General features: G+C 54.3%; 2 protein-coding genes across 14 annotated transcripts in view; one reads left to right on the top strand and one right to left on the bottom strand.

Annotated features, from left to right (window-relative positions):
• Positions 1-1,157: 1,157 nt before the first annotated feature.
• TRAPPC2L (trafficking protein particle complex subunit 2L) lies at positions 1,158-8,730 on the bottom strand. 11 transcript variants are annotated; one of them, XM_053555102.1, is made up of 6 exons: positions 8,596-8,677; positions 6,742-6,889; positions 5,193-5,465; positions 4,736-4,910; positions 4,079-4,158; positions 1,516-3,276 (listed from the first exon to the last, which is right to left on the bottom strand). In XM_053555102.1, the coding sequence occupies exons 3-6, from the start codon at positions 5,336-5,338 to the stop codon at positions 3,231-3,233; spliced, it is 447 nt and encodes a 148-aa protein (XP_053411077.1). In that variant the 5' UTR covers positions 5,339-5,465; positions 6,742-6,889; positions 8,596-8,677; the 3' UTR covers positions 1,516-3,230. The 11 variants fall into 11 exon arrangements, with proteins under 11 accessions (XP_053411094.1, XP_053411077.1, XP_053411085.1 ...); XM_053555119.1 differs by lacking the exon at positions 5,193-5,465 and having other exon boundaries at positions 1,158-3,276; positions 6,742-6,912; positions 8,596-8,711; XM_053555110.1 differs by lacking the exon at positions 5,193-5,465 and having other exon boundaries at positions 1,569-3,276; positions 4,736-4,823; positions 6,740-6,912; positions 8,596-8,729.
• GALNS (galactosamine (N-acetyl)-6-sulfatase) overlaps positions 8,703-23,067 on the top strand; it is a 26,578-nt gene continuing 12,213 nt past the window's right edge. For 2 of the 3 annotated variants that reach the window (XR_008373216.1, XM_053555015.1), the window contains exons 1-9: positions 8,703-8,927; positions 14,363-14,486; positions 15,008-15,082; positions 15,828-15,930; positions 18,349-18,492; positions 19,677-19,743; positions 19,835-19,962; positions 20,305-20,444; positions 22,909-23,012. Coding sequence is in view for 2 of the 3 variants with exons in the window: in XM_053555015.1 (XP_053410990.1) it covers positions 8,799-8,927; positions 14,363-14,486; positions 15,008-15,082; positions 15,828-15,930; positions 18,349-18,492; positions 19,677-19,743; positions 19,835-19,962; positions 20,305-20,444; positions 22,909-23,012 (1,014 nt within the window). In the remaining variant the exon portion in view is untranslated. The remainder of the gene's footprint in view (positions 8,928-14,362; positions 14,487-15,007; positions 15,083-15,827; positions 15,931-18,348; positions 18,493-19,676; positions 19,744-19,834; positions 19,963-20,304; positions 20,445-22,908; positions 23,013-23,067) is intronic. The other variant, XM_053555005.1, reaches the window with a different exon arrangement.

The following is a 23,067-nucleotide window of genomic DNA, read 5'->3' as shown; positions in this document are numbered from 1 at the left end:
GAATGGTGCCCCTCAAAAAACATACCCATGCTTATCTCCAGAACTGGTGAACCTGTCAGTTTTTGTTTTTTATTGTTCTTTTTTTGAGACCGAGTCGCACTTTGTCTCCCCTTGGTAGAGTGCTGTGGCATCATACCTCACAGCAACCTTAAACTCTTGGGCTTAAGCGATTCTCTTGTCTCAGCCTCCCAAGTAGCTGGGACTACAGGTACATGCCACAAGACCCGGCTATTTTTAGAGACAAGGTCTTGCTCTGGCTCAAGGCTGGTCTCAAACCTGTGAGGTCAGGCAATCCACCTACCTCCGCCTCCCAAGTGCTGGGATTACAGGCATAAGCCACCATGTCACATTTGAAGCAAAGGTTTCTATAGGTATCATCCATTAAGGACTCCAGATTACCTGGGTAGGTGCTAAGTCCAGTGACGCAGTGGACACGAGACACTAAGGAGACCAAGAAAGGACAGAGGCCAAGATCACGGGAACCACCACAGCTGGTACAGGGCTGGGGCAGACTCTCCCTCCAGGGAGAGGGACCAGCCCTGTTGACACCTTCATGGGCTTCTAACCGTGGGGAAAAAGTTCTGTTTTAAGCCCCATCTATGGTGCCTTGTTAGGGAAGTCCCAGGAGACTGACAGCCTTGCCATGAGCAGCTGCCACCAGCCTCCAAGACCCAACTAAGGTCTGCTCCCAGGCCTGCCATTCACCCTGGAGGAAAAAGGCCAACAAGTAGAAAAATAAAAGCCAGTAAGTCTGGCAGCAGGGTGGGCCTGAGGGTGCCACAGAACCCCAGCATCAGAGTGGGCAGCAGCGCCTCACCTCAGCCAGGCCACATGAGGTGGGGAGCGGAAGGTGAGGTTGTGGCTTTGCCCAGGCTGCCAAGCAGCCCTGCCTGGTCCTGGCCTGGCCAGGTCCTGGCCACTCACGGCTAGGACACTGCAGAAGGAACCTGCTTCTGCTGCACACGTGACACGCTGACCATGGGGAGAGGCTGGCGATCCTGATGCACTTGCCAATCCTGTGGTTTCTTAGCCACCCCTATACACCTAGGATGTTATTTCCTATCCATCTTGAGCCTCCTGCTGCTAGAAGACAGAGTGAACCTGGAGAGTCCATCCTCTCCTAGGGATTGAGGCCCAGTGGGCTACAATGGAGGGAGACTAAGTACCCCTTGGCATGGCCCCCACAGCGAGGGCCCCGAGTCACAGTGGCAGAGATTTCTGCTGTGTCCAGAGGAAACAGACACTGTCTCAGGTGGGCAGCCAACAGGAACAGGCTCCCCTTACCTCTGGTCTGTGCAGGAGAGACAGGGCTGCTGCCAGCAAGGCCCACCAGAGTGGTCAGGGGATGCAGCCCTCGTGAGAAGCCAGCCTCATGATGGAGGTAATACGTGGAACTGCCACGATACAGCACCATGTCACCTTTAAGCAGATGACCTTCTGAGGCCTAAACAATACTGCTTGTGAAACTCCCTCACGTGACAAGCACTATGGACTGCTCTGGCTGCACCTAACACAAAAACCCATTTTAGTAGCTTGAACAAGGAAGAAATCTATTTTATTTTCTCATATTAAAAAACTCCACAAGTAGTCCAGAGCTGATATGTCAACAAAGGCCCAGGATCCTTGCTCTCTGCTCCCTCATCCCTAGAGTATGAATATTGTCCTCACACTCACAAGATAGCTGTCTGAGCTCCGGCCACCACATACAAGTTCCAGGCAAAGACAACAGAAGGTGAAGGGTACTCCCTGCGCCTGCTAAGCCCCCTATTAAAGGCTCTTTCCTGCCTCTCCTGACTCCATTTATATCCCCTAACTACTCACCCGGGTGCTAGAGAGGGCAGCAAGTGGCTTCTACCTGTTGATAGACTTGAGTAATGCTCAATTCTGTTAATAGGAAGGGGGAAATGGATGCTGGGCTGGCAACTCACAGCCTCCACTCAGAGGATGCCAGACTACAGGCGGGTGGGGCTGGCCTGGGGCTCCTGGGCTCAGCAGCCAGGCCCTTTGAAGGGAGGTGTGGAGCCCCCGCCACGCATCTGCCCAGGATCAGCTGCCTGGCCTTCCGCAGCTGACTCTGGCCTTTCAAGACCAGCCTGGGACAGGTCTTTCTCACACACACTCCTTATGCTTTGTTCTTCTTCCATAATTTATGAAATTAATACTGTGCCTGATGGATGGGAATACAACCCAAAGGTACAGAGAGAAAAGCCCACCCCACCCCCCATTCTCAGGCTAACCCACCAATGCCTCCTGTTCCCCAAGACACCCTTGCTGCTCCCTCCTGAAGGGCCTGGAGAAACTCAGTTCTGGGAGGCTGGGGGGAGGGGGGCCTCTGGGGGTGTCTCCTCCATGGCCCAGTCTTGGGTTGCTCAACTCTAGGAAGCCAACGGCACCGGAGACGGTGGTCCTTGTCACTTCTGCCACCCCCTGGGCAGTCACCATGTAGCCAAGTCGTTTCCCTGATCCTGTGGGTTGTCACTGTACTTCCTGTCGTCACCTGGACTTCACAGGGGTCAGGACCGGCAGGTTGAGACCCAGTGGCAGCGCGTCACCCTCCGCCCAGCTCCCGGGGCAGACGGGTAGGGGCTCTTCACACCTGCTCATCCCTGTACACAAGCAGCACACAGCAGGTGGCTAGACGCCTGGGTCCACGAGGCTTCCCACGTCTCATGACGGCTCCTCCTGAGGCCAAGCCAGAGGCCAGACCATGTGTCAGATGCAAACAATGGAAGCCAAGTCCAGAGGAGAAAAGCTCTTACTCATGAAGTGCTGTGGTCCCTATATCCCAGGCTGGCTCTTGGTTCAAGAGGCCAACTTCCATAGAACTCCCCACCTATCTGGCTGACGGGGGTGGGCAGCCACAGCAAGGGCAGAGGTAGGGGCATGGGCTAGCCACATGCACCAGAGGTCACCTGCTCGCAGGCTCTGAGCTCTCTGGGCCCCAGGTGGCCCTGACCCTTCTGCTGAATGAGGACAGCTTCCTGCTGGCTTTGGTCTCTAACCTGTGCCCACATGCCCTAGAGGTCTTTAGCTGAACTCTACTTAGTTACATCTTCTGTAGACACAGAAGGGAAAAGCCAAGTTTCGTCTCACAAGACCTTTAGTTGAGATGCACTGTGCATGAGATCCTGCCCCCGAGCAGCACATCATGTCAGGAAGAGGCAATGACAGATGTCTCCACAATAGTGACATGCAGATGCTCCCGAGATGGCTGGCAGCGGAGCTCGTGCTCAACAGACTTGTACCATCATAGACATCACCATGTTGTCAAAGGCCCTGCAAGAACAGCTAATCAAGGCAGGGGACAGGCCCCACCCCCACTTGTCCACAGGACTGGTGGGCCCTTCCCTGGGGTCTGGACAAGTAAACTCAGCTGAGACGCCAGAATGGGAGCCTTCCACAATGGGCAGTGAGTACCTGCTTCCTAACCCCATGCAGCTTCCTGAGGGCCCTGGCTGGGTCTCCCTGTGTCCAGGCCTGAAGGGTCCCAGGCAGGGGTGCAGTGAGCAGGGAGCACTGAATGCTTACTGTCACCTGAGAGGCAGGATGACCCAAGACCCACAGCAACCCTGCCAAGGGAGGGGCCTGGCCTGGGTCACTGCAGTGTCCCCTCATCTGCCAACAACTGCTGGCACAACTGTGCTGAGAAGGCAGCGGTCTCGGACAGGGACCCCAGAAGCAGGTCCACAGAGTGTGCTGGCAGACGGAGTCTCTGTGGGAAGCATCTCTGATGTTCAGATGGGAAGTCTGCCTGCGCTGATGGCTATTTGGAAGATGCCTTCAACCCAAGTTCAGCAGCAGCACGAGGATACTTTCTCCCTGAAGGCTGCTGTCCATGTGCTTGGGCCCCTCCCTTCCTGAGCTTCTAAGTAGTGCCCACTGGGCACACCTGGGAGACCATGTGCAAACTCTGCCCCCACCACACCCTCCTTTTATCCACTTTATGCTGCAAAGGTTTGTGTAGTAGTTTCTTTGGAAAACCACTGCCTTTGGGAGGCAGCACTCGTGACTCAAAGAGACCTTCCCACCCTTATATTCCAGACATGAAAAGTGACATAGCACAGAAGGCAGGGCCCACCTGGACTGGATACGGTCCCCTGGGTTGTAGAAGGGGTTGCACATCACATCTGTGTAGGAGTTATGCAGCTTCCGGAACATCTGAAACAGGTAAATTAACATGTACTCACAGCTACTGACAGATCTTTGGCTTCTCAGCATTTTTCTTTTTTTTAGAGACAAAGTCTCACTTTGCCACCCTCAGTAGAGTGCTGTAGCATCACAGCTCACAGCAACCTCCAGCTCTTGGGCTTAGGCAATTCTCTTGCCTCAGCCTCCCAAGGAGCTTGGACTACAAGCGCCCACCACAACGCCCGGCTATTTTTTCTTTTCTTTTTTTTTTTTTTGAGACAGAGTCTCAGTACGTCACCATCGGTAGAGTACTGTGGCCTCATAGCTCCCAGCAACCTGCAACTCTTGAGCTTAAGCTATTCTCTTGCCTCAGCCTCCCAAGTAGAAGGGATTACAGGTACCCGCCACAACACTTGGCTATCTTTTTGCTACAGTTGTATTGTTGTTTTAGCAGGCCCAGGCAGGGCTTGAAGCCGCCAGCCTCGGTGTATGTGGCTGGCACCTTACCCACTGAGCTACAGGTGCCACCCGGCTTCTCAGCATTCTAAGACAAAGGGAACAGACAAACCAACCCCCTCAGTATGACCTTCTAATCCCCAGCACTTACACTGCGGATTTCATTGTCTCGAAGGGCTGTATTGGAAGAGTCCACCACCATGACGAACTTCACCTTGGAGTTGGTCACATAGCCGTATCTGCACAGCAGGTTAGGGAACATACTTCTAACTTGGGGCTGTGAGCCCAGGGCCCTGGGTGCCCTCGCTTTGCGGAAACAAGACAACCTAGAATGTCAGGAGTGCCTGTGCATTAGCTGCACCAAGCACGAACTTGGACATTTCCTTAAGGAGCAAAGGGCAGGCAGCCTGCGAGCCAACCGAGCCGGCCCAACCCACACTCCAGGACCCTGAGTCTGTCTGTCCTGGGACACCACACCCTCTTTCAGAATCAATGCATGGCCCAGAAAGTTAACTATAAAACTAGAAATTTCAGGAGGGAGGACAATTGGCAGGATCTCACACAAGGTATGGATGTTCAGCACGCCCCCAGGCAAACCTGACCTTTACCTTAGAATTAAAAACAATGTGGCTCGGCATCTGTGGCTCAAGTGACTAAGGCGCCACCCACATACACCTGAGCTGGCAAGTTCAAATCCAGCCCGGGCCCGCCAACCAAAAAAAAAAAAAAAAAAAAAAAAAAAATAGCCAGGCATTGTGGCAGGCGCCTGTAGTCCCAGCTACTTGGGAGGCCGAGGCGGGAGAATCGCTTGAGCCCAGGAGTTGGAGATTGCTGTGAGCTGTGATGCCACTGCACTCTACCCATGGCGACAGCTTGAGGCTCTGTCTCAAAAAAAAAAAGAATTAAAAACATTGTAACCATTTGTACCCTTATATTAATCTGGAAAAAAAAAAAAAAAAAGCCAGAGGGCGGCACCTGTGGCTCAGTGAGTAGGGCACCGGCCCCATATACTGAGGGTGGTGGGTTCAAACCCAGCCCCGGCCAAACTGCAACAACAAAAAAAAAGCCAGGCGTTGTGGCGGGTGCCTGTAGTCCCAGCTGCTCACGAGGCTGAGACAAGAGAATCATGTAAGCCCAAGAGCTGGAGGTTGCTGTGAGCCGTGTGATGCCACAGCACTCTACCCAAGGGCGGTACAGTGAGACTCTATCTCTACAAAAAAAAAAAAAAAAAGCCAGAAATTTCAGGAATAAAGTGAACCCTCTCCTTAGAGACCATGTTATTTTGTCTAATAGTGCCAAACATCACTGTGACAAACTACATTACTGTTCATGGGACCACCTCTGAACTCCATGGTCTCAAAGCAATTTGTCCCAAGGGACTGGTAAAGTGCTTCCAGTAACTTATGAAGCAAGACCTGATAATGAGATGAGGTGGCAGCCCCTCTGAAAAGCACAAAAAGAGGTCCTTGCAGGGGCAAAGCAGGGAAGTCCCCAGGTCCTCTACAAACCAGACAAGTGACAGGTATGTATACCACCACATTCTCCAGGGAATGCGTGCCTTGTTTCACCCAAATTATTCTTCCAATTAAAGGGAGAGAAAAGGCTCAGCACCCATAGCTCAGTGGCAGGTATCCTCAAACTTTTTAAACAGGGGGCCAATGCACTGTCCCTCAGACCGTTGGAGGGCTGGACTATAGTTAAAAAACAAAACAGGAACAAATACAATCACACTGCCTCATGTGGCCTGCGGGCCACAGTTTGAGGACCCCTAAGTTAGGGTGCCGGCCACATGCACTGGGGCTGGTGGGTTTGAACCGGCCCAGGCCTGCTAAACAACAATAAAATAGCTGGGCGTTGTGGCGGGTGCCTTACAGTCCCAGCTACCAGGGAAGCTGAGGCAAAAGAACTGCTTGAGCCTAAGAGTTTGAGGTTGCTATGAGCTGTGACACCACGACATAGTGAGACTCTATGTCAAAAAAATGAATAAATAAAGGAAAAAAAGAGTCACAGGCCTTCAGTAACTTTAGGCTTCACTAATTCCCTGGCTGGCAGAAAACCCTCACTTTTTTTTTTCTTTTCATATATTTCAAGCTTATCTGATCCCTGCATCTGTAGGTGTAGTCTCCAAAAATCCCTGCCAGACGCTGAAAGATACACCTTATAGTCCTCTGTGGGGTAGAGCAGGCCCAGGTAGAGCTCCCTCTGGTCGACCAAAGCCTTCCCCATCGCAGAGATCTTCTCATCCACCACGTCCAGGGATGTGTGCACCATGTAGTGAAACTTCAACTCATTCTCTGTGGGAGCGCTGCGAATGTACAGAGGGTAATTCTGCAAGAAATTTCGAATGATGGCTACTGAAAGGATGAGAATCCATCCAGCTTGTGCCAGGGAGTGCTCTGGAGGATGGGCCCATGACCTGCCAGCCACCTGCACCATCCGTTCTCATTCTCTGAACCCACCACTTCATTCTCCACGCTTCCGTGGGCAGTGCCCCAATCTAAGTAGGTTTACATGTTTGCAAAGGGGCAGAACAGAGATGACAACTAAGAAAAACATGTTTGAGCACAGCCTGACAACTAACCCTATCACCTGGGCAGGTCACACACCTTCCTGGAATCCACTCAACCTTAGTCCACCTCCAGCTCTGTGCAGTCACCTCAGCATGGCACCATAAACTCTGTTTCCTAAACTTCCACCTGCTGCAATTTCTTCACCTTGATGATGGCCTTTTTGCTAATCCTTCAAGGCTCAGTCAAACTCCCTTCATCCTGCATTTCTGAGCATCCTAAGCCCTGATCTGGTTAGCAGCTTCTTTTCTGGACTCCCACAAACCACAATCCTGACACTGGCTGCCGCAGAGATGCTAAACAAGATGCTGTTCATTACGGCGAAGTTGCCCCTACCCGAACTGAGCATAATGACGCTGGGTCAATAAACTGCAAACAAGAAATGAGAAGCTGTGACCCAGAGGGAAGTCCAGAGAAGATTCACAGCAGTCTACTGTGCTGATCTCCAGGGAGACCTGAGAGAGGATACCCAAGAAGGGTGAGGTCTAGGAGAACAGGTCTTCTCAAGGAGACCACAAGGATACAACACCTGCAGGGTCCTCTCCATGGTGACTTGAGAATTTGTAAACTTAACTTCCTGGAACTTGGAAATTTCCAAGTTCTGTGAAATCCTGTAGTTCTGTGGGGGCTGGACTAGCATCTCCCGCTTGATTCAAATGGGCCAATGAGAAGGGTAGTTGTGGGGTGGAACTTTTTGACTGTCCATAAAAAGGGAAAGACCAAGCCAGTAGGGGAAAGCGGCCATTTGGAATTCTTCTATGCCATAAGCTCCCAGCTGGTGAATAAAGCCCTTCCTCTTATAAACGTGGTGTTTGGGTGCTCTTTCTCTCTGTTGGGCCTCGTCTTCTTGCAACAATAGGAAACTGAGGCTGGGTGCCGTAGGAGCATGTACACAGCCATCCGTTCTGTCTTAGGATTCAAAAAATGCTTGAAAATGCCAGAGGAAATGAAACCTATGTTGGCCAAAAAGGGGGATGGGGAAGGGGGTCCAGATGCAGAGGCCCAGGGGCCAGAGAGCAGAGCCTGTCCAGGGACTTGCAAGGAATTGATTTTGGAGTGGAAGGTACAACTAGCGCTGAGGAGGAACCTAAACATGCTGATTCAGGCATCAGCCTAGGCCAGAAGCCACGGGAGACACTTCAGACACGGCCCCACTTGTTTTTAACTCAGCATTGCAGCAGCGTTCCGGGCGAGGGCAACAACAGGACAGAGAGGTGCGGAACCGACAGAACCTGCTCAGAGCCGGGCTAGGGGTAGGGGGATGCAGGTGCGGGGCGGGGGTGACATTCGGCCTGCGGGACCTGCGAGCGCGGAGTTGGGAAGACTTCTTGGGGCCGCCATTCCCTAAGAAGCCTCGCAAGGAAGGCGGACAGGTGCCCAGCGTGGACAGGGGGAGGCCGCGGGCCCGCAGGAAGGCTAGGGCCCGCCGCCGCCGCGTACGCACCTCTTTGGCGATCACCGCGATGCACACCGCCATCTTGAGAAGCCCGGCCGGCCCCAGCGTCACGTGACCAACTGCCGGTCACGCGGGCGCCCAGGCCCCGCCCCGTCACGTGCCGTCCAGGCTCCGGGCCCGGCAGCCGGCTGGAACTGCTGGGCGCCGCCAGCTTCGGGGTAGCCCGTCAGCCCTGGTCCGCCGTCCCGGGCATGGTTGCCATGGCGGCTGTTGCCGCGGCGACGAGGTGGCGGCTGCTGTTGCTGGTGTTGAGCTCCGTGGGGCTGTGGGCTGCGGGCGCCCCGCAGCCCCCCAACATCGTGCTCATGCTCATGGACGATGTAAGCGCGGGCGTGGGTCGGCAGAACGCGAGAGGGGACGGGGAAACGGTGGGCAGGGGTGCGGGGGGGAGGAGAGAATGGGGGCGAGGGAGGGGTGGCGCGGGTCGGGCCTCGGGGGCGAGCGGCGAGGTCCGTGCGAGTCACCGACCTGGTGCTACCTCCAGCCGCTGGGTGACCCACCGCAGGTGAGGGTGGCCGGAGTGAGACCGGGAACCTCCTCTCCTGAAGACTTGGCTCCTCCCTTTCGGGTCCCCCCACTTCGGAAGGGCATCTGCCTGGTTCGGTCCACTCGAAAGTGGGCTCCTGGGCGTCCGGGAGGAGCAGAGAGACTGACACCTGGGCTTGCCCAGGAGTCAGTGGCCTCTGCCTCGGGCTTCATGCCCCCATCTTACCTCTGGAGGGTGCTAACCAAACGCCAGGTCTCTAAGGCCAGGAAAAACTGGGAGGTTGGAATGTCACCTGCAGCAGGGGTGCAGCCCACATTGGTGGTCTAGCTGCTGGGTGGCAGGGCTGAGTCGTTGTACTGTCCCTTCATCCCTGTGGCTCTCACCTGTTTGCCATCTGCTGAAATCACTCAGCATGAGACACTTTGGCAGGATCCAAACCCTGGCCAGGCACGTGAGCCTCTGAGCCTCACCTGCTCTCCCCAGGGTCACACAGGTCTGGCTTCTCCTGGTGCTGTTGCGAGGTGACACTGAGTATAGGACAGTCTTGGACCATGGTGGGTCCCTGTGGACCAGTGCTTGCTGACTGGCAAGGGGGCAGCAAGCCCCATGAAAGTGTTGGGCAGTTGTGACTACTGGGCATTTGGAGGTGCTGTGGTTACAAAATACACTCAGATCGCAAAGACTTCAAAAAAAAAAAAAGAACATAAAATATTTAATGGTATTTAAGTTAATGACCCTTTAGTATAAACAAATTAATGATACTGAGATGTGCCTGCAAAGATTATCGACATACCCATAATTCCGTGTTCAGAGATGACTACTGAGAACACTGGACATGCTTCTTTTTGGTCTTAAAAGTTTATACAAACAACGACTGCTGTCCACAGAGGATCCCTGGCTCCCTGGGAGCTTGTGTCCTGCTTCTAGTAGGCAGGCCCTGCTGGGCAGCAGGCAGTATCTCACTGGAAAAGTTAACTTCCTGTTTCCACATTGACCTCAGAGTTCAGTTCCCTGTCTTGGCTGCCTCTGCAGTCAGGCTCACACTCCCACCATCCTGTGCTGTCTGGACTTTCCCATGACAGATGGGCATGTGAAGCAGGTGACGACCCCTCCCAGCAGCTCATGAATTTTTATATGGAAGACTTGTTGAAATGATAGTGTTTTCGATGTATTGGGTTAAATAAAATGCTAGCCTTCATTTTACCTAATTTTACTTTTCTCATGGGGCTCCTAGGAAGTGTACAATTAATTACACGCAGGCTCAACCGTGGGCCGCTGTGGTTTCAGGTGGTGGAGGTTTGGGGAGGAATAGACCCCTGCTGACCCCTGCTCAGGAATGTTTGCAAGTGAGGAAGTTACTGGGAAGGCCCCCCCCCAACCTCCCCCACCAGTGGGTGCCCTGGGGCAGCCTGTGTACTCCTTCCTGTGCAGGTTCTTCCTTGAGGTTTTATAGGGTCCTTTAGCTGTGAAACCCAGAGGACTCTGGGAAACCTCTGTCCTAGTCAGCGAGCACATATTGGGACTTTTTGATGCAAATGATAGAAAAACGAACTCAGCAATAAGCCAAACCAGAATATCGCTGGTCCTGACTAGACAGCTTTGGCTAGGTCTGTGTTTATCACTGAGGAATCCCCAGTTCCATAACCCCCGTGGGCTGTACATCCTGCCTGACCATGTCCAGTGGGTGCTTGAGAAAAGGAGGCAAGGCTAGAAACAGCAACCTGGGGCAGGGGGAGGAGCGGCTCAGCGAGGTGTCTATCAGGTATATCCACGGATGTCTTTAGACAACCAGAACACGTGGAGTGTCCTGATCAGTGGGCTCCTTAATGCCTCTGCAGCCCATGCTGTGCACTGTCTTTTTTTTTTTTTTTTTTTTGGTAGAGACAGAGTTTCACTTTATCGCCCTCGATAGAGTGCCGTGGTATCACACAGCTCACAGCAACCTCCAAATCCTTGGGCTTAGGCGACTGTCTTGACTCAGCCTCCCAAGTAGCTGGGACTACAGGCGCCCATCACAACGCCCGGCTATTTTTTTGTTGCAGTTTGGCCAGGGCCAGGTTTGAACCTGCCACCCTTGGCATATAGGGCCAGAGCCCTACCCGCTGAGCCACAGGCGCTGACCTGTGCACTCTGTCTTAATCATCCAACAAGCCTCCCATGCCACAAACTAGGGGGCTTGAAACACAAACATTTAGTCCAAATTAAAGTCTGAATCAGGGTCTCTACGGGGCCATACTCCCTCTGAGATGTGTGGAACAGCCCTTCCTTGTCTCTGCCAGCTTCTGGTGGGTTCCGCCAGCCTCTGACTTGTGGCCACGTCACTCTAGTTTCAGCATCCCTTAGCACACGGCACCTTCTGCCTCTGTCTCTCTTGTAAGGACATGAGTTCTACTAGGTCCGGGGTCCACTCTAATATTAATGCCCTTGTCTTAACAAACTGCATCTGCAACAACCCAGTTTCCAAGGTCCTGGGGCTGACCTTCAACATGTCCTTGGGGACTCAATTCAACCCACACTGATGAGTGTGATTTATTTCACTCCACCCCATTGTTCCCAATGTCTCAACTACTATTATGAATTCATATCTTAATGTATTATGCAAAGCCATGATTATTTAGGAGAAATTTCTTTTTTTCTTTTTTTTTTTGAGTCTCACTATGTCACCCTGGGTAGAGTGCCGTAGCATCACAGCTCACAGCAACCTCAAACCCTTGGGCTTAAGTGATTCTCTTGCTTCAGCCTCCCAGGTAGCTGGGACTACAGGTGCCTGCCACAGCGCCCGGCCATTTTTTTTGTTGTTGTTGCACTGTTTAGCAGGCCCGGGCTGGGTTCGAACCCTCCACCCTCAGTGTATGTGGCTGGCGCCATAACCACTGAGCAACAGTGAGCCTGTTTAGGAGAAATTTCTACAAGTGGAATTGCTGGGCAACGGAACTAGCTTTTCACTTGCAAGCTTTCAGGAAAAGTTTGTGTATTATTAATGAATTCAAGGCATAGTCTTAGAGAAGTATAGCAAAGGGTTTATAACTCAGCTAAATTGAAAATGTGCATGATTAGGGTGGGGCCTTGGTGTGTGCCACATCTTCTGGGGGCGAAACATGATTGCAAGAGGGACTTTACCTAACAAATGCAATCAGTGTAACCTGGCTTATTGTACCCTCAATGAATCCCCAACAATAAAAATAAATAAATAAAATTATAAAAAAAAAAAAAGAAAATGTGCATGATTAATGATATTTAAATAGGCTAATGACATTTTCACTAAGACAGAAGTTGGTGAACTGTAGCCTTCAGGTCACATTCAGCTTACTCCCTGTTTATGTACAAGTCCGTAAGCAGGGACTGTACAGGGTTTTACACTTTTAAATGGTTCCCCCAAAAAAGAGTGTTTGGTAACAGGAAGAAGTACACAAAATTAGGATGCTAGCGCTGACGAGTAAAGCTCTGCAGGGACACGGCCATGCCCCTGTTTACCTGTGTCAGAGGTTGCTCTCATGCTGTAGGGCGTATCTGAGTGTGGGCAGGACATGTGGCCCCCACAGTTGAACACATTTGCTAAGGGCCCTTTTCAGAAAGCATGTGCCGATGCCAGCTCCAAACATCTAGGCTTACATTTGGATGGGTTTCAGAAATAAAAATATATTAAATTCAGCTGGGTCTCTTAAAGTAGACAGTTGTATTTGGAAGTTGTCTTGTCTGAGTGAGGGGTGCACCTGACGGTGGCTGGGAGAACCCTTGAGGGAAGGGACCCCGGCAGGCCCAGCCCCTTCAGTGGCACCTGTGTGGTGCTCAGAGCACCTTTCACAGGAGGGAACGTCATTGAAGGAGGCAGCATGCAGAGGAAGGTGACTTCAGCCACAGGGCCATGTGGCTGGGGTAGCTCTGGCTCCTCCATCCAGTTGCCCCTTGCCTGAACCCTTTTTCTCCAGACGAGGGGAAGGGGTGTCCAACAGGCCTGGCCCGAGAGGGTGTTTGCAGCGTGGTGCCCCTGCAGTGCCCATGCCAAGGTGGACGTGTTGGGAGACAAAGCTTGGAGGGACTTGCCCAGGTGGGGAAGGCGGGGGAGAAGCAGGCCACTGGGCCGTGAGGACCCCACTTCCTCAGCGCAGGCTCCTCTCCCTGGCTCTCAAGCAAAGTCATGGCCATTGCCTGTTTTAAAGTAGTTTTTTCATCAGTCTGCATGGCAAAGTTCGAAGAAATTCACAGTGAGCGACCGTGCCCTGCCCCACCCTGCCATCTGCATTGTGGTGCTTCCTCAGGGACCCAGCTGCCATCCCATCTTCCCACTTGGGGAGTTTACTGTAAAAAGTTCATGATGCAGGGGGCTAGTCTGACTCTGAGGGCTCCAGGGAAGGGTTCTTCCTTGCTCCCGGGCACCCCTTAGCTGTGGCTGCATCACTCCGTCTTCATAGGGCCCCGTGCCCTGCACATCTGGGTCTCTGTTTCTTTTCCTCACAGGAACACCAGTCATCCTTGATGTAGGGCCCACCCTATTCCAGCATGAGCTAGTCTTAGCTCACTACATCCACAAAGACCCCATTTCTAAATAAAGGTCCCACCCCGTGGTACGTACAGACCACATTCCCGTGTCCATGGGTCAGCTAGTGGACGCTGATATGCTCGTGAGACTGTGAGTTCACATGCAGTCTGCTTGGACACAAGGTTTCAGGCCTCTTGAGTGTACACCTGGGAGGGGCACTGCTGAGTCAGGTAATTCCAGTCTAGTTTTGGCTTTCGGGGGGAAACTGATCCCCATTTTTTAGAGATAGGGTCTCACTCTGTTGCCCAGGCTGGAATCCAGTGGTTGGTGTCATAACAACTCACCACAGCCTCCAACTCCTGGCCTCAGTGATCCTCCTGCCTCAGCCTCCTGAGTAGCAGGACTGCAGACACCCACCATGACACCCAGCACCACGTGTTTTGAAATCTGAATTTGCATGACAGACTCATAAGACCTTGCATGTTTATGTTGAAAGTAGGTGTGGATTCTGAGACGCCAGTCCCCTATGAGCAAATAGCCAAACCAGGCCAGGCGGAGACACCTCTGCTAAGTGGCGTGAAAATCAGCCCAGCTGGGGCTGACAGCAGAGCTCTGCCCTGTGCCTCACAGGAGCTGTGGGGTTTGCCCTTGCCTGGCTGGGGCAGGAGGGAGCATGAGGGGCTCACTCCCACTGTTCATGACACAAGCTCTTGTCAGCCCTCAGAGGCTCCCCTAGACAGAAGTTATGCAGCAAAAGGCATTCACCCTGCTTCCCCTGCTCCCTACAGATGGGGTGGGGTGACCTGGGGGTGTATGGAGAACCTTCCAGAGAGACGCCAAATTTGGACCGGATGGCTGCAGAAGGAACACTTTTCCCAAACTTCTATTCTGCCAACCCTCTGTGCTCACCATGTAAGTCAGCATGGGCCCCTGGCCCGGAGAAGGCAGCATCTTGCTGTTTCCCAAGGTGTCTGAAAGGGGTGGCAGGTGGGGCCTGTTCCACTGGGTCCCGGCCCAGGTCCTTAGGTCCTCAGGTCAAAGGTGCTGCCTCTGCCTCCCAAGGTCACTGGCTGTGTCCTGCTCAGGGAGTGGAGCTATGGGTATGTCTGGCCATGTGCGGGCAGGGTGAGGCATCTAGCTTCCTCCCCAAAGGAGTCACTTGTGAAGGGGAAGGAAGGGGCTATGTGGATCCAAAATCCACTGCGTGTCCCAGAGACTGGCGGGCAAGGCCAGGCCTTGGGGATGGCAACAGGGCAGCAGCACCTGAGGTCCACACTTCCTTTTGTGCAGTGGGCAATCAGGGGCCAGGAGGGATGGGAAGCCATGTCAGCAGCTGCCATGACCCAGCTGGGGTCATGCACAAGAGCATATTCATGGAGCTGCAGGGTCTGACCGAGCCCCCACGTGTTTCTGTTCTTACCACCTCCCTGCAGCCAGGGCGGCACTGCTCACAGGACGGCTGCCCATCCGCAACGGCTTCTATACCACCAACGCCCATGCCAGAAACGGTATGCTCTCTCCCTTCAGGGATAGCCAGTGTGGGCCTGAGGACCAAAATGGGCACAGGGTGGGAAGAGGCATGGGTCAAAGTCCACTGCTTAGAGATGGCCTTGGTGTGGCAGGGCCATGACGCTGTATTTCTGTCATGTGTGATTTTAAGACAGATTGAAACACTTCCATCAAAGCACTGTTTGCCAGGCAGGTGGAGAATGGGCTGGGAGCCACACCTGGGTCTTAGTAGCTAGCAAGGCACCTCTCGACTGGCCCGGCCGGGGAGAGCAGCACACAGGCCTGCCCATTCTGCTTAGGCTGCTCCTTCCAGAAGCTCTGACTCATTGGGCTGAGCGGGCTGGAGGGATCCAGGGGGCATGGGGCCAGTGGATATTCTGGAAACAGTCTTTGACGGGTTAGGTGGGTTCTCCAGGGATAGTCTCACAGAGTAGGGTTTCAAGTGGCCCAAGAAGAAAGAGGATGTGGGAAGGATGGGGGCACAGGGTGGGCAGCAGGGAACTTGTGGCACATTCCCAAGACTCAGCCTGGCCAGACTCTCTATCAGGGATGGGGCCTGAGGCTGAGTGGGCAGCAGGACACAGCCTTCTCGGTCCCCACCCCGGTGAGGCATGCCTGGAAAAATGCTGGAAAGCGCTGTGTATGGCCTTGCCTGCTGATCCTGACAGGCAGGGTCCGCTGAGCGTAGCGTCCTGAGCTGCCTGCTCCATGTCTGCCATGGCTCACACAGAGCTCCCCTTCCAGCATACACGCCGCAGGAGATCGTGGGTGGCATCCCGAGCTCGGAACACCTCCTGCCTGAGCTGCTGAAGGAAGCCGGCTACGTCAGCAAGATTGTGGGCAAGTGGTGAGTCCCCTCGGTGCCGGCCTGTCTGAGTGTCTGCACAGCCCATTCAGCCTTCCTCACAAGGGGCTGTTCTGAAAGTTCCCCAACAAGGAAGACTTCTTTGGTAGGAAACAAAAACTCTGGTCCATTTCCATGTCTCCGGCACTCCTGTGTGGGCCAGGGTTTAGGACCTCAGGGCCTCTCCAGCCTGGGACATCAGCCATGAGCAGGGCTGCCATGCAGGGTCTGACTCAGGAGCCCATGTCCCATGCCGCAGTCACGGCCATTCAGTTCCCTGGGTTGCCTCCTGCCAAAGTGTCACCAGAAGAGCCACATTACTGCACACACAAGTGTCATCCCAGACAGGACAACGTGTCAGCCGTGGTGAAAACTTGATTCTAAACCTAGAAGCAACCAGGAAGTAGGAGATAACCCAGTGAGTGAGTCCTGGGTTCCAGTAACGGGGATGTCAGGAGCTTATGTTGCTGTGCCGTTTCATGTTTACGCTGTTTCCAGCACACGAAACGTTCTCTTTCTATTCCCTGGAAACATCCAAGCAGTCTGGAAGGATCATGTCAGGTGTTCACCTCCCCTCATCACCCCAGCAAGCCCCACCCATCTGGAAGTCTTTGTGACTCTTCCCTCTGTGGTGTCAGCCTGGCTGCCCGTGTCCCCTCCTGTCAGCACCCCCTGGGGACAGTGTCTCCTCCGATGTTGATAGCTGTGGCTCCCAGGAGAACCAGAGGAGAGTGGCGGCTGACCTGTCAGGCTGAAGTCAGCCCAGGGGAGCCCAAGCAGACATCCCCAAGGCTGTCAGAGCCTATTGAGGCTGTACCCTAGGGGAAGCACTGGGGACCTGCACCTGGGGTGGCAACTTCCTGTTCCCAGTCAGGGCTGGACAGGGAGCTTGTCTCAGTGGTACTCACCAAGGTTCCAGATGACCAGAGCAGAGCAGCAGGGCCATGTGGGCCCTGCGGGGGTGGCTCATTATGAATTTGGGATTGGCGCAGTAGGCAGCAGCCTGGCTGTGGTGCCCAGGGAGTCCCAGATAGGCCTCAGGAGGCTCCTCAGGCAGGTAGGATCCTGTCCCTGATCTGGTCTCCACTGACTTCCTTCATCTGGATCCAGTGCCACAGAGCTGGCTTACGTGTGACCAACTGAGCCCACATGTGGACAGAGCTGGGCTCCACATGCCCTACCGATCCTGCGTGTGGACAGAGCTGGGTTCCACATGCTCAGCCGAGCCTGCGTGTAGACAGAGCTGGCCTACATGTGCCCGACCGAGCCCATGTGTGGACAGAGCTGGGCTCCATGTGACCTACTTAGCCCATGTGTGGGCAGACCTAGGTGATGGAGCCACAGCATGGAGCTGGAGGTTAGGATGCAGGAGGTCAGGGAGAGGCAGGTGCTCACCTGGGAGCAAAAAGATGGGGAGCCAGTGGACTTAAGAGCCAGCCACAGGACCAACTGAGACACAGCCTCCTCTATCATGACAAGAGACGCAGGCCTGGACCCAGCACTCACCCGCCCCCAGACTCACTGGTAGGCTCCATCCTGCCCACCAGCCTGGGCTTCCCTGTGGCCCCTCTGACCCCCCACAGTGACCCCATGCAGGCTCCCAGAATGGTGGGGGGGAGGCCTCATGCTGCCTCTGCCAGGGTCTGGATGTGGCTTTCAAACTGCAGCTGGAACATTCCTCAGACCGACAAGCACAGGGCAGGAGGCCACCAGAGTCACCACCTCTAGGCTCAGGCTGCTTAAGGAAGGGGGACACGCCAGCTCCTCTGTGGCCTGCAGGGACCAGATTGGCAGAGAGAAGGGGCAAGTGGGACACAGCACCAGTCTGGCCAAGCTCCCCAGGCCTGCAGGTGCCAGCTGCTTTCTGAGGGGCCCTCTCACCTTAGAGCAGGTGAACCTTGGTTCCTGGAGAGCATTTGTGGCCGTCGCTCATGTGGCGCTGCCATGTTCCCTATAATGGCCCCACTCCTGCAACGGGACATGGGAGGGCTGGTAGGCCCTGCACGCCCCACCCACAACAATAACTGTCCCACCTGGGCAAAGACATACATAGCTACCCAAAGAGAAAACACGGGTGGGAAAACATGGGGGTTCTACACACCCCCTCAGAGTTGGGAGCGCATGGGGCCTGGCCAGGCAGGGTTCAGACAGTCTCAGGCAGAGGAAGGTTTCTTGAGGTGTGCTGTCCTATAAGGCCCCTCCCTGAGTCCCAGCAGGGTCCCCAGCCCCAGTGGGCACCAGTGCTTTCTGGGGTATGGCCTGGGGTTCTTGGTCTTCACACCTCCCTGTACCCAGGCCTAGCGTGCACCTGCCCTGGGAGTGCTCATCTGGTTTTCCTAAATATTCGTGAAGATGGTATGTTGTTGCTTGGGACTTTGGCATGTACGTGTGTCCCTGAAGTGTCTTGGGTTCCTGTTCCAGGCATCTAGGTCACAGGCCCCAGTTCCACCCCTTGAAGCATGGATTTGACGAGTGGTTTGGATCCCCCAACTGCCACTTTGGACCTTATGACAACAGGGCCAGGCCCAACATCCCTGTGTACAGGGACTGGGAGATGGTCGGCAGGTAACAGAGGCCCGCCCCTCCCTCCCGTGCCCTGGCGGCAGTGCCCAGCCCTCCTCCCTTTGCTCTGATAGGCTGTCTCGGCCACGGGCTGCAAGTCCTGGACCAGACGTGGTCTCAGTCTCGCTCCAGAGCCCTAGTGGGCTTTCGTCTGGGCTCTCTCGTAAAGACCCCAGGGTCACATGCACACAGCTTTGCTCATGGTGACTGCCGGCCGCCCGCTGGTGCTGGACCATCTGCCGGGGCCAGGCTCAACTGTTGGCTGCATCGGTAGGTCCAGAGAGGTAGCAGCATGACAGAAGACTTTCCTTCCCACCTGTAAGGCCAGCCTCTGCCTAAACTTTGGGGACATCCATCAGAGAAGAGCCTCTGGCATTCGGCACTCTGTCTTGAGTTTTGTGTTGGCTTAGTTTATTTGTTTGCTTTCTGGTGGGAGTTTTCATTACACGTGAGTGTACCACAAAGCTGGACCAGCTCTGTGCTTCATCTGAGATAACAGTTTCTATTGAGATGTAGCTCACTGCCCCACAGCTCCCCAAAGCCTGGAGGGACGCGGTTTTCAGTAGATTCAGGAGTTTTATGGCCACCACTGCAGTAAACTGCAGAACATTCTCCTCACCTCAAGGAGAGCCCCATGTCCTTAGCTGTCACCCTGCTGCCTGGGCACCTGTCTCTGCCACTCTCTCTGGTCTGTCCCACTGCCTCCCACATGGCAGGGCATATGGATGCCCAGTCTCAGCCCCAACGCCATCCTAGACAAGACCTCGCATCTCAGGAGCAACTCACACTTCCACTTTGATTTGTTTCGTAAATAGGCCATCTCCATTCTCCTTTTACATGAGGCCCATGATTTTGCCAGTTAAATTAAGGAGAAGGGAGCAATCTCCATCTAAATTCTGATGTCTGGGCTCGGCGCCCATGCTTGGTGGTTACGGCACCAGCCACACGCACTGGGGTTGGTGGGCTCGAACCTGGCCCGGGCCTGCTAAACAACACTAGCAACAACAACAAAAATAGCTGAGCACCTGTAGTCCCAGTTATTTGGGAGGCTGAGGCAAGAGAATCACTTAAGCCCAAGAGTTTGAGGTTGTTGTGAGGTGTGACACCATAGCACTCTACCAAAGGCAACAATAACAACAACAACAAAAATAAATAAATTCCGATGTCTGGATCTGTATTGTTTTCAGATTTTATGAAGAATTTCCAATTAATCTGAAGACTGGGGAAGCCAATCTCACCCAGATCTACTTACAGGTAACAAACACCTGCATCCAGCTGGGCAGCTCTCTGCAGAATGGGGCCAATACCTGCAGGGCTGGGACCAAGAGTGTGGCCTTCTCTGCAGGAAGCCTTGGACTTTATTAAGAGGCAGCAGGCACAGCAACGCCCCTTCTTTCTCTACTGGGCCATCGACGCCACACACGCACCTGTTTACGCTTCTAAGCCTTTCCTGGGTACCAGTCAGCGAGGGCGGTGAGTCCCTGGTCCGAGAAATGCAGACTAGGAGGGGCTTCAGCTGTGCTTGGTTACCTCCATGGACAGGACACTCAGTGCCATTATACTTAGTACCTCTCGTAGAAAAAGACCAAAACTCCTTAGCCTCTTTGAAACTGCTGGCCCAGGGTTAGCAGGAGGCTGACTGTAGTAGGGTGTCTTCTGCCCATAACAAGCTACATGAATTGAAACTCGAGCTTTTTTTCCTCCTCTCCTGGGAAGCAGACCCATTTCACTTGGTTGTCTGTGAAGTCATGATTTCATATGCTGTTTTAGTTGCACTGGTCCTGTGACCACCTGATAAACTCACCTTTCCCACAGGTATGGGGATGCCGTCCGGGAGATTGACGACAGTGTTGGGAAAATACTGGACCTTCTGCGGGACCTACGCATTGGGGAGAACACGTTTGTATTCTTCACGTCCGATAATGGAGCTGCCCTCATTTCCGCTCCCAGCCAAGGTGAGTGTCCACCGTTCCCCCTTTTGCCATCTACACAGAAGGCTTTATCTCAGGACAAGTGTGCTGGCCAGCCCCACGGGCCTGGGAGGAGCCCCCAACATCCAGGGAGGGTGGATGTCCTAGAAGGCCCGTGGCCCTCCTGCCCGGCCTGGCCCACAGGCTGGAGTGGATTTGAGTTTGCAGAGGAGAGGAGGGGAGAAGCTATAGTCGAAGGTGGTACAGGGGTGGGGTGTGTTTTGAGAGAGGTCACACACCTCCCAAGACTCAGTAGCAGCCCTGGAGACAGGAGGCTGGGAGGCGACATGCTGGGCAGGAAAGGGCATCTTCCTGGGAAAGTGCCTGGGAAAAGGGGGCTGTGCCTGGGTGGGAGGGGGGCATCTGCTAGTGCCTGGGGGCAGGAGGCATGGGGCTGTCTGATGGTGCCTGGGCAGGAGAGGGGCCATCTGATGATGCCTGGGGAGGGGGGCCATCTGATAGTGCCTGGGGAGGGGGGTTGTGCATGGGCCGGGGGCTTGGGGGACTGGACACCACCTAGCTGCATGTCTGTGAGCATGGCCTGCTCACCCGCAACTGGCAGGGACTCTGGGCCTCCCATGCAGGGGGCCTCCTGCCAACACCCAGGGCCCTGTCTTGTCACTGCTGTGATTGAACATCTTAGCCCTTTCTCTTCTTGGGTGGCGTGGGTTGGCCACTTCATGAGGTGACTGATCCTTCCTGTCCCCACACAACAGACCCTGAGTCAAGCTCATGCTGGGGACCCTGCAGCCTGGGATTCTGTGGGGGCCTCAGGGTTTCAAGTGACAGCCCAGTATTGCTGACTCAGGCTGGAAAAGAGACACATTGGCAAAGGGGCAGCCTGTGGCATGGTTTGGCCCAGGGCTCCAGCAACACATCTCACATCAACACCCCTCCTTAGGCCAGCTTGGTCTTCACGCAGGCTCCCACAGCACACGGACCCAGAAAGGGGTGGGGCTGCCAGAGTGAGTCCAGGCTGCCTACAGCCTCCCTGGAAAGGGCCTGGTGACTCTGGGAAGGAGGTTCTGGACAGGGCTGGGCTGCACCAGCTGCTGCCCCATGGCAAGCCCAGGGGGTTTCTCCCCAGGCTGCCTGTGACCACCAACCACAGTCCTTGAGGCTCCCAAGGGTCCAGGCTTTGGACTTCAGCTAACTTAGTCTTAATTTCTAAATTATGAACTATTTCATACAAACAGAGAAAGTTTACATGCCTATTTGTAAGATATAAATAATAAAATGAAAACCCTTGTACCCACCACCCAGCTTCAGAAATAGAACATCAAAAAGTAAAATAAGGAGAAGAGGAAACAAAACAAAAGAAGTAGAACGTAGACGTCTTTGAGCCCTGGGCATCCTTCCCCAGAAGCAGCCACTGTCTGTGTGGTGTTTCCTTCCTCGTCCCTGTGGTGCGTGAGCGGAGCCCTCCCTGGCGCACGGCTGAGTCCTGCTGGGCAGGTTTTAGTGGCATGTTAGCTGAATGGAGTAGCCCTGGACATTCTGTTTTGAGCTCTTCCCATGCTGACACATAGAGACGGGTCAGGATGTTGACAGAGGAATGAGCCAGGTGACTTTTACACCCGCCTCGAGGACAGTAGAGTGCTCACTTTCTTATTGCCAGAAGAACCCTGCTTTGTTTCTTTTTTCCCTGTTTTTCACCTTAGCCAGTCATCTGCAGGAGCAGCATCTGGTCCCTCATGCAGGCCCCACCCAGTTGTAGGACCCTGGAGCCCTGCCCGTCTTCTGGGAGTAAGCTGAGGACAGGGCTGCCACCGGGGCTGGGCTTGGCCCTTTGACAGCTGCCACCTGCTTCAGGTGTGGTCAAGGGTTTGTCAGACATGCAGCTAGGGAGCTTTCCCGACTGTCAGAGCCCAGGAGTTGGCTCCTTTTAACTAAAGCCCCTTCCCCAGACACACTGGGCAGCTGTAGACGTCAGCGTCTAGGAAGCACTCCCTGAGCGTGTCAGTGCATCCTGGCAGCCTCTGTCACTGGGAAGGTGGTTTTCGGTGTTGTTAGAGTCAGGGCCTCATTCTGTCCCGGGCTGGAGTGCAGGGGTATGGTCACAACTTACTGCAGCCTCTGACTCCTGGGCTCAGCAGTCCTCCTGCCAAAACCTCTCACAGTGCTGGGACCGCAGGTGCGAGCCATGAGCCCGGCCAGGAGTACAATTAAGTGGATCAGTTTCTCTTTCTGGACAGTAGTCTTTGTTGGGGCATGTATTCCCCTTTTCTCTCAGAGACCTGCAGAGCATCTGAGACCCGAGCCTGGCCCGACCCATCCTCTGGCTTTCTGACCTTGCTGTGAGGTTGGAGCTCCCAGTCTGGCCTGTGTCTCCTTGGCAAGTCTCATGACTCAGCAGTGACACCTAGGAGGGGCCGGGTCAGGCCTTGTTCCTGAGGGTCCCATGTGGCTCCAGCTGGAGGTGGTCTCATAAGTGTGTTTCTCCTCCAAGGTGGCAGCAATGGTCCCTTTCTGTGTGGGAAGCAGACCACATTTGAAGGTGGGATGAGGGAGCCGGCAATCGCATGGTGGCCAGGACACATCCCTGCAGCCCAGGTAAGCCAGGGCCAGCCCCATCTCTGCAAGGCCTCCAGTCCAGGCCTGTGGCCAT

The sequence above is a fragment of the Nycticebus coucang genome, chromosome 2 (assembly GCF_027406575.1).
Source record: "Nycticebus coucang isolate mNycCou1 chromosome 2, mNycCou1.pri, whole genome shotgun sequence".
Lineage (NCBI taxonomy): Eukaryota > Metazoa > Chordata > Mammalia > Primates > Lorisidae > Nycticebus > Nycticebus coucang.
The sequence above is the reverse complement of the archived record's forward strand: the minus strand, read 5'-3'. Positions and strand labels throughout refer to the sequence as shown.

Excerpts from the sequence above, each read along its gene's own strand:
- TRAPPC2L (XM_053555032.1), bottom strand. The coding sequence starts at position 8,628 with ATGGCGGTGTGCATCGCGGTGATCGCCAAAGAG. Across the intron at positions 4,824-6,739 it reads CCCACAGAGGACTATAAGGT|ATACGGCTATGTGACCAACT; the intron begins GTATCTTTCAGC and ends CCTGCTGTGCAG. Across the intron at positions 3,764-4,078 it reads GGGGACCGTATCCAGTCCAG|CCATCAGCGCAGGCAGACTT; the intron begins GTGGGCCCTGCC and ends TCTTCCAAATAG.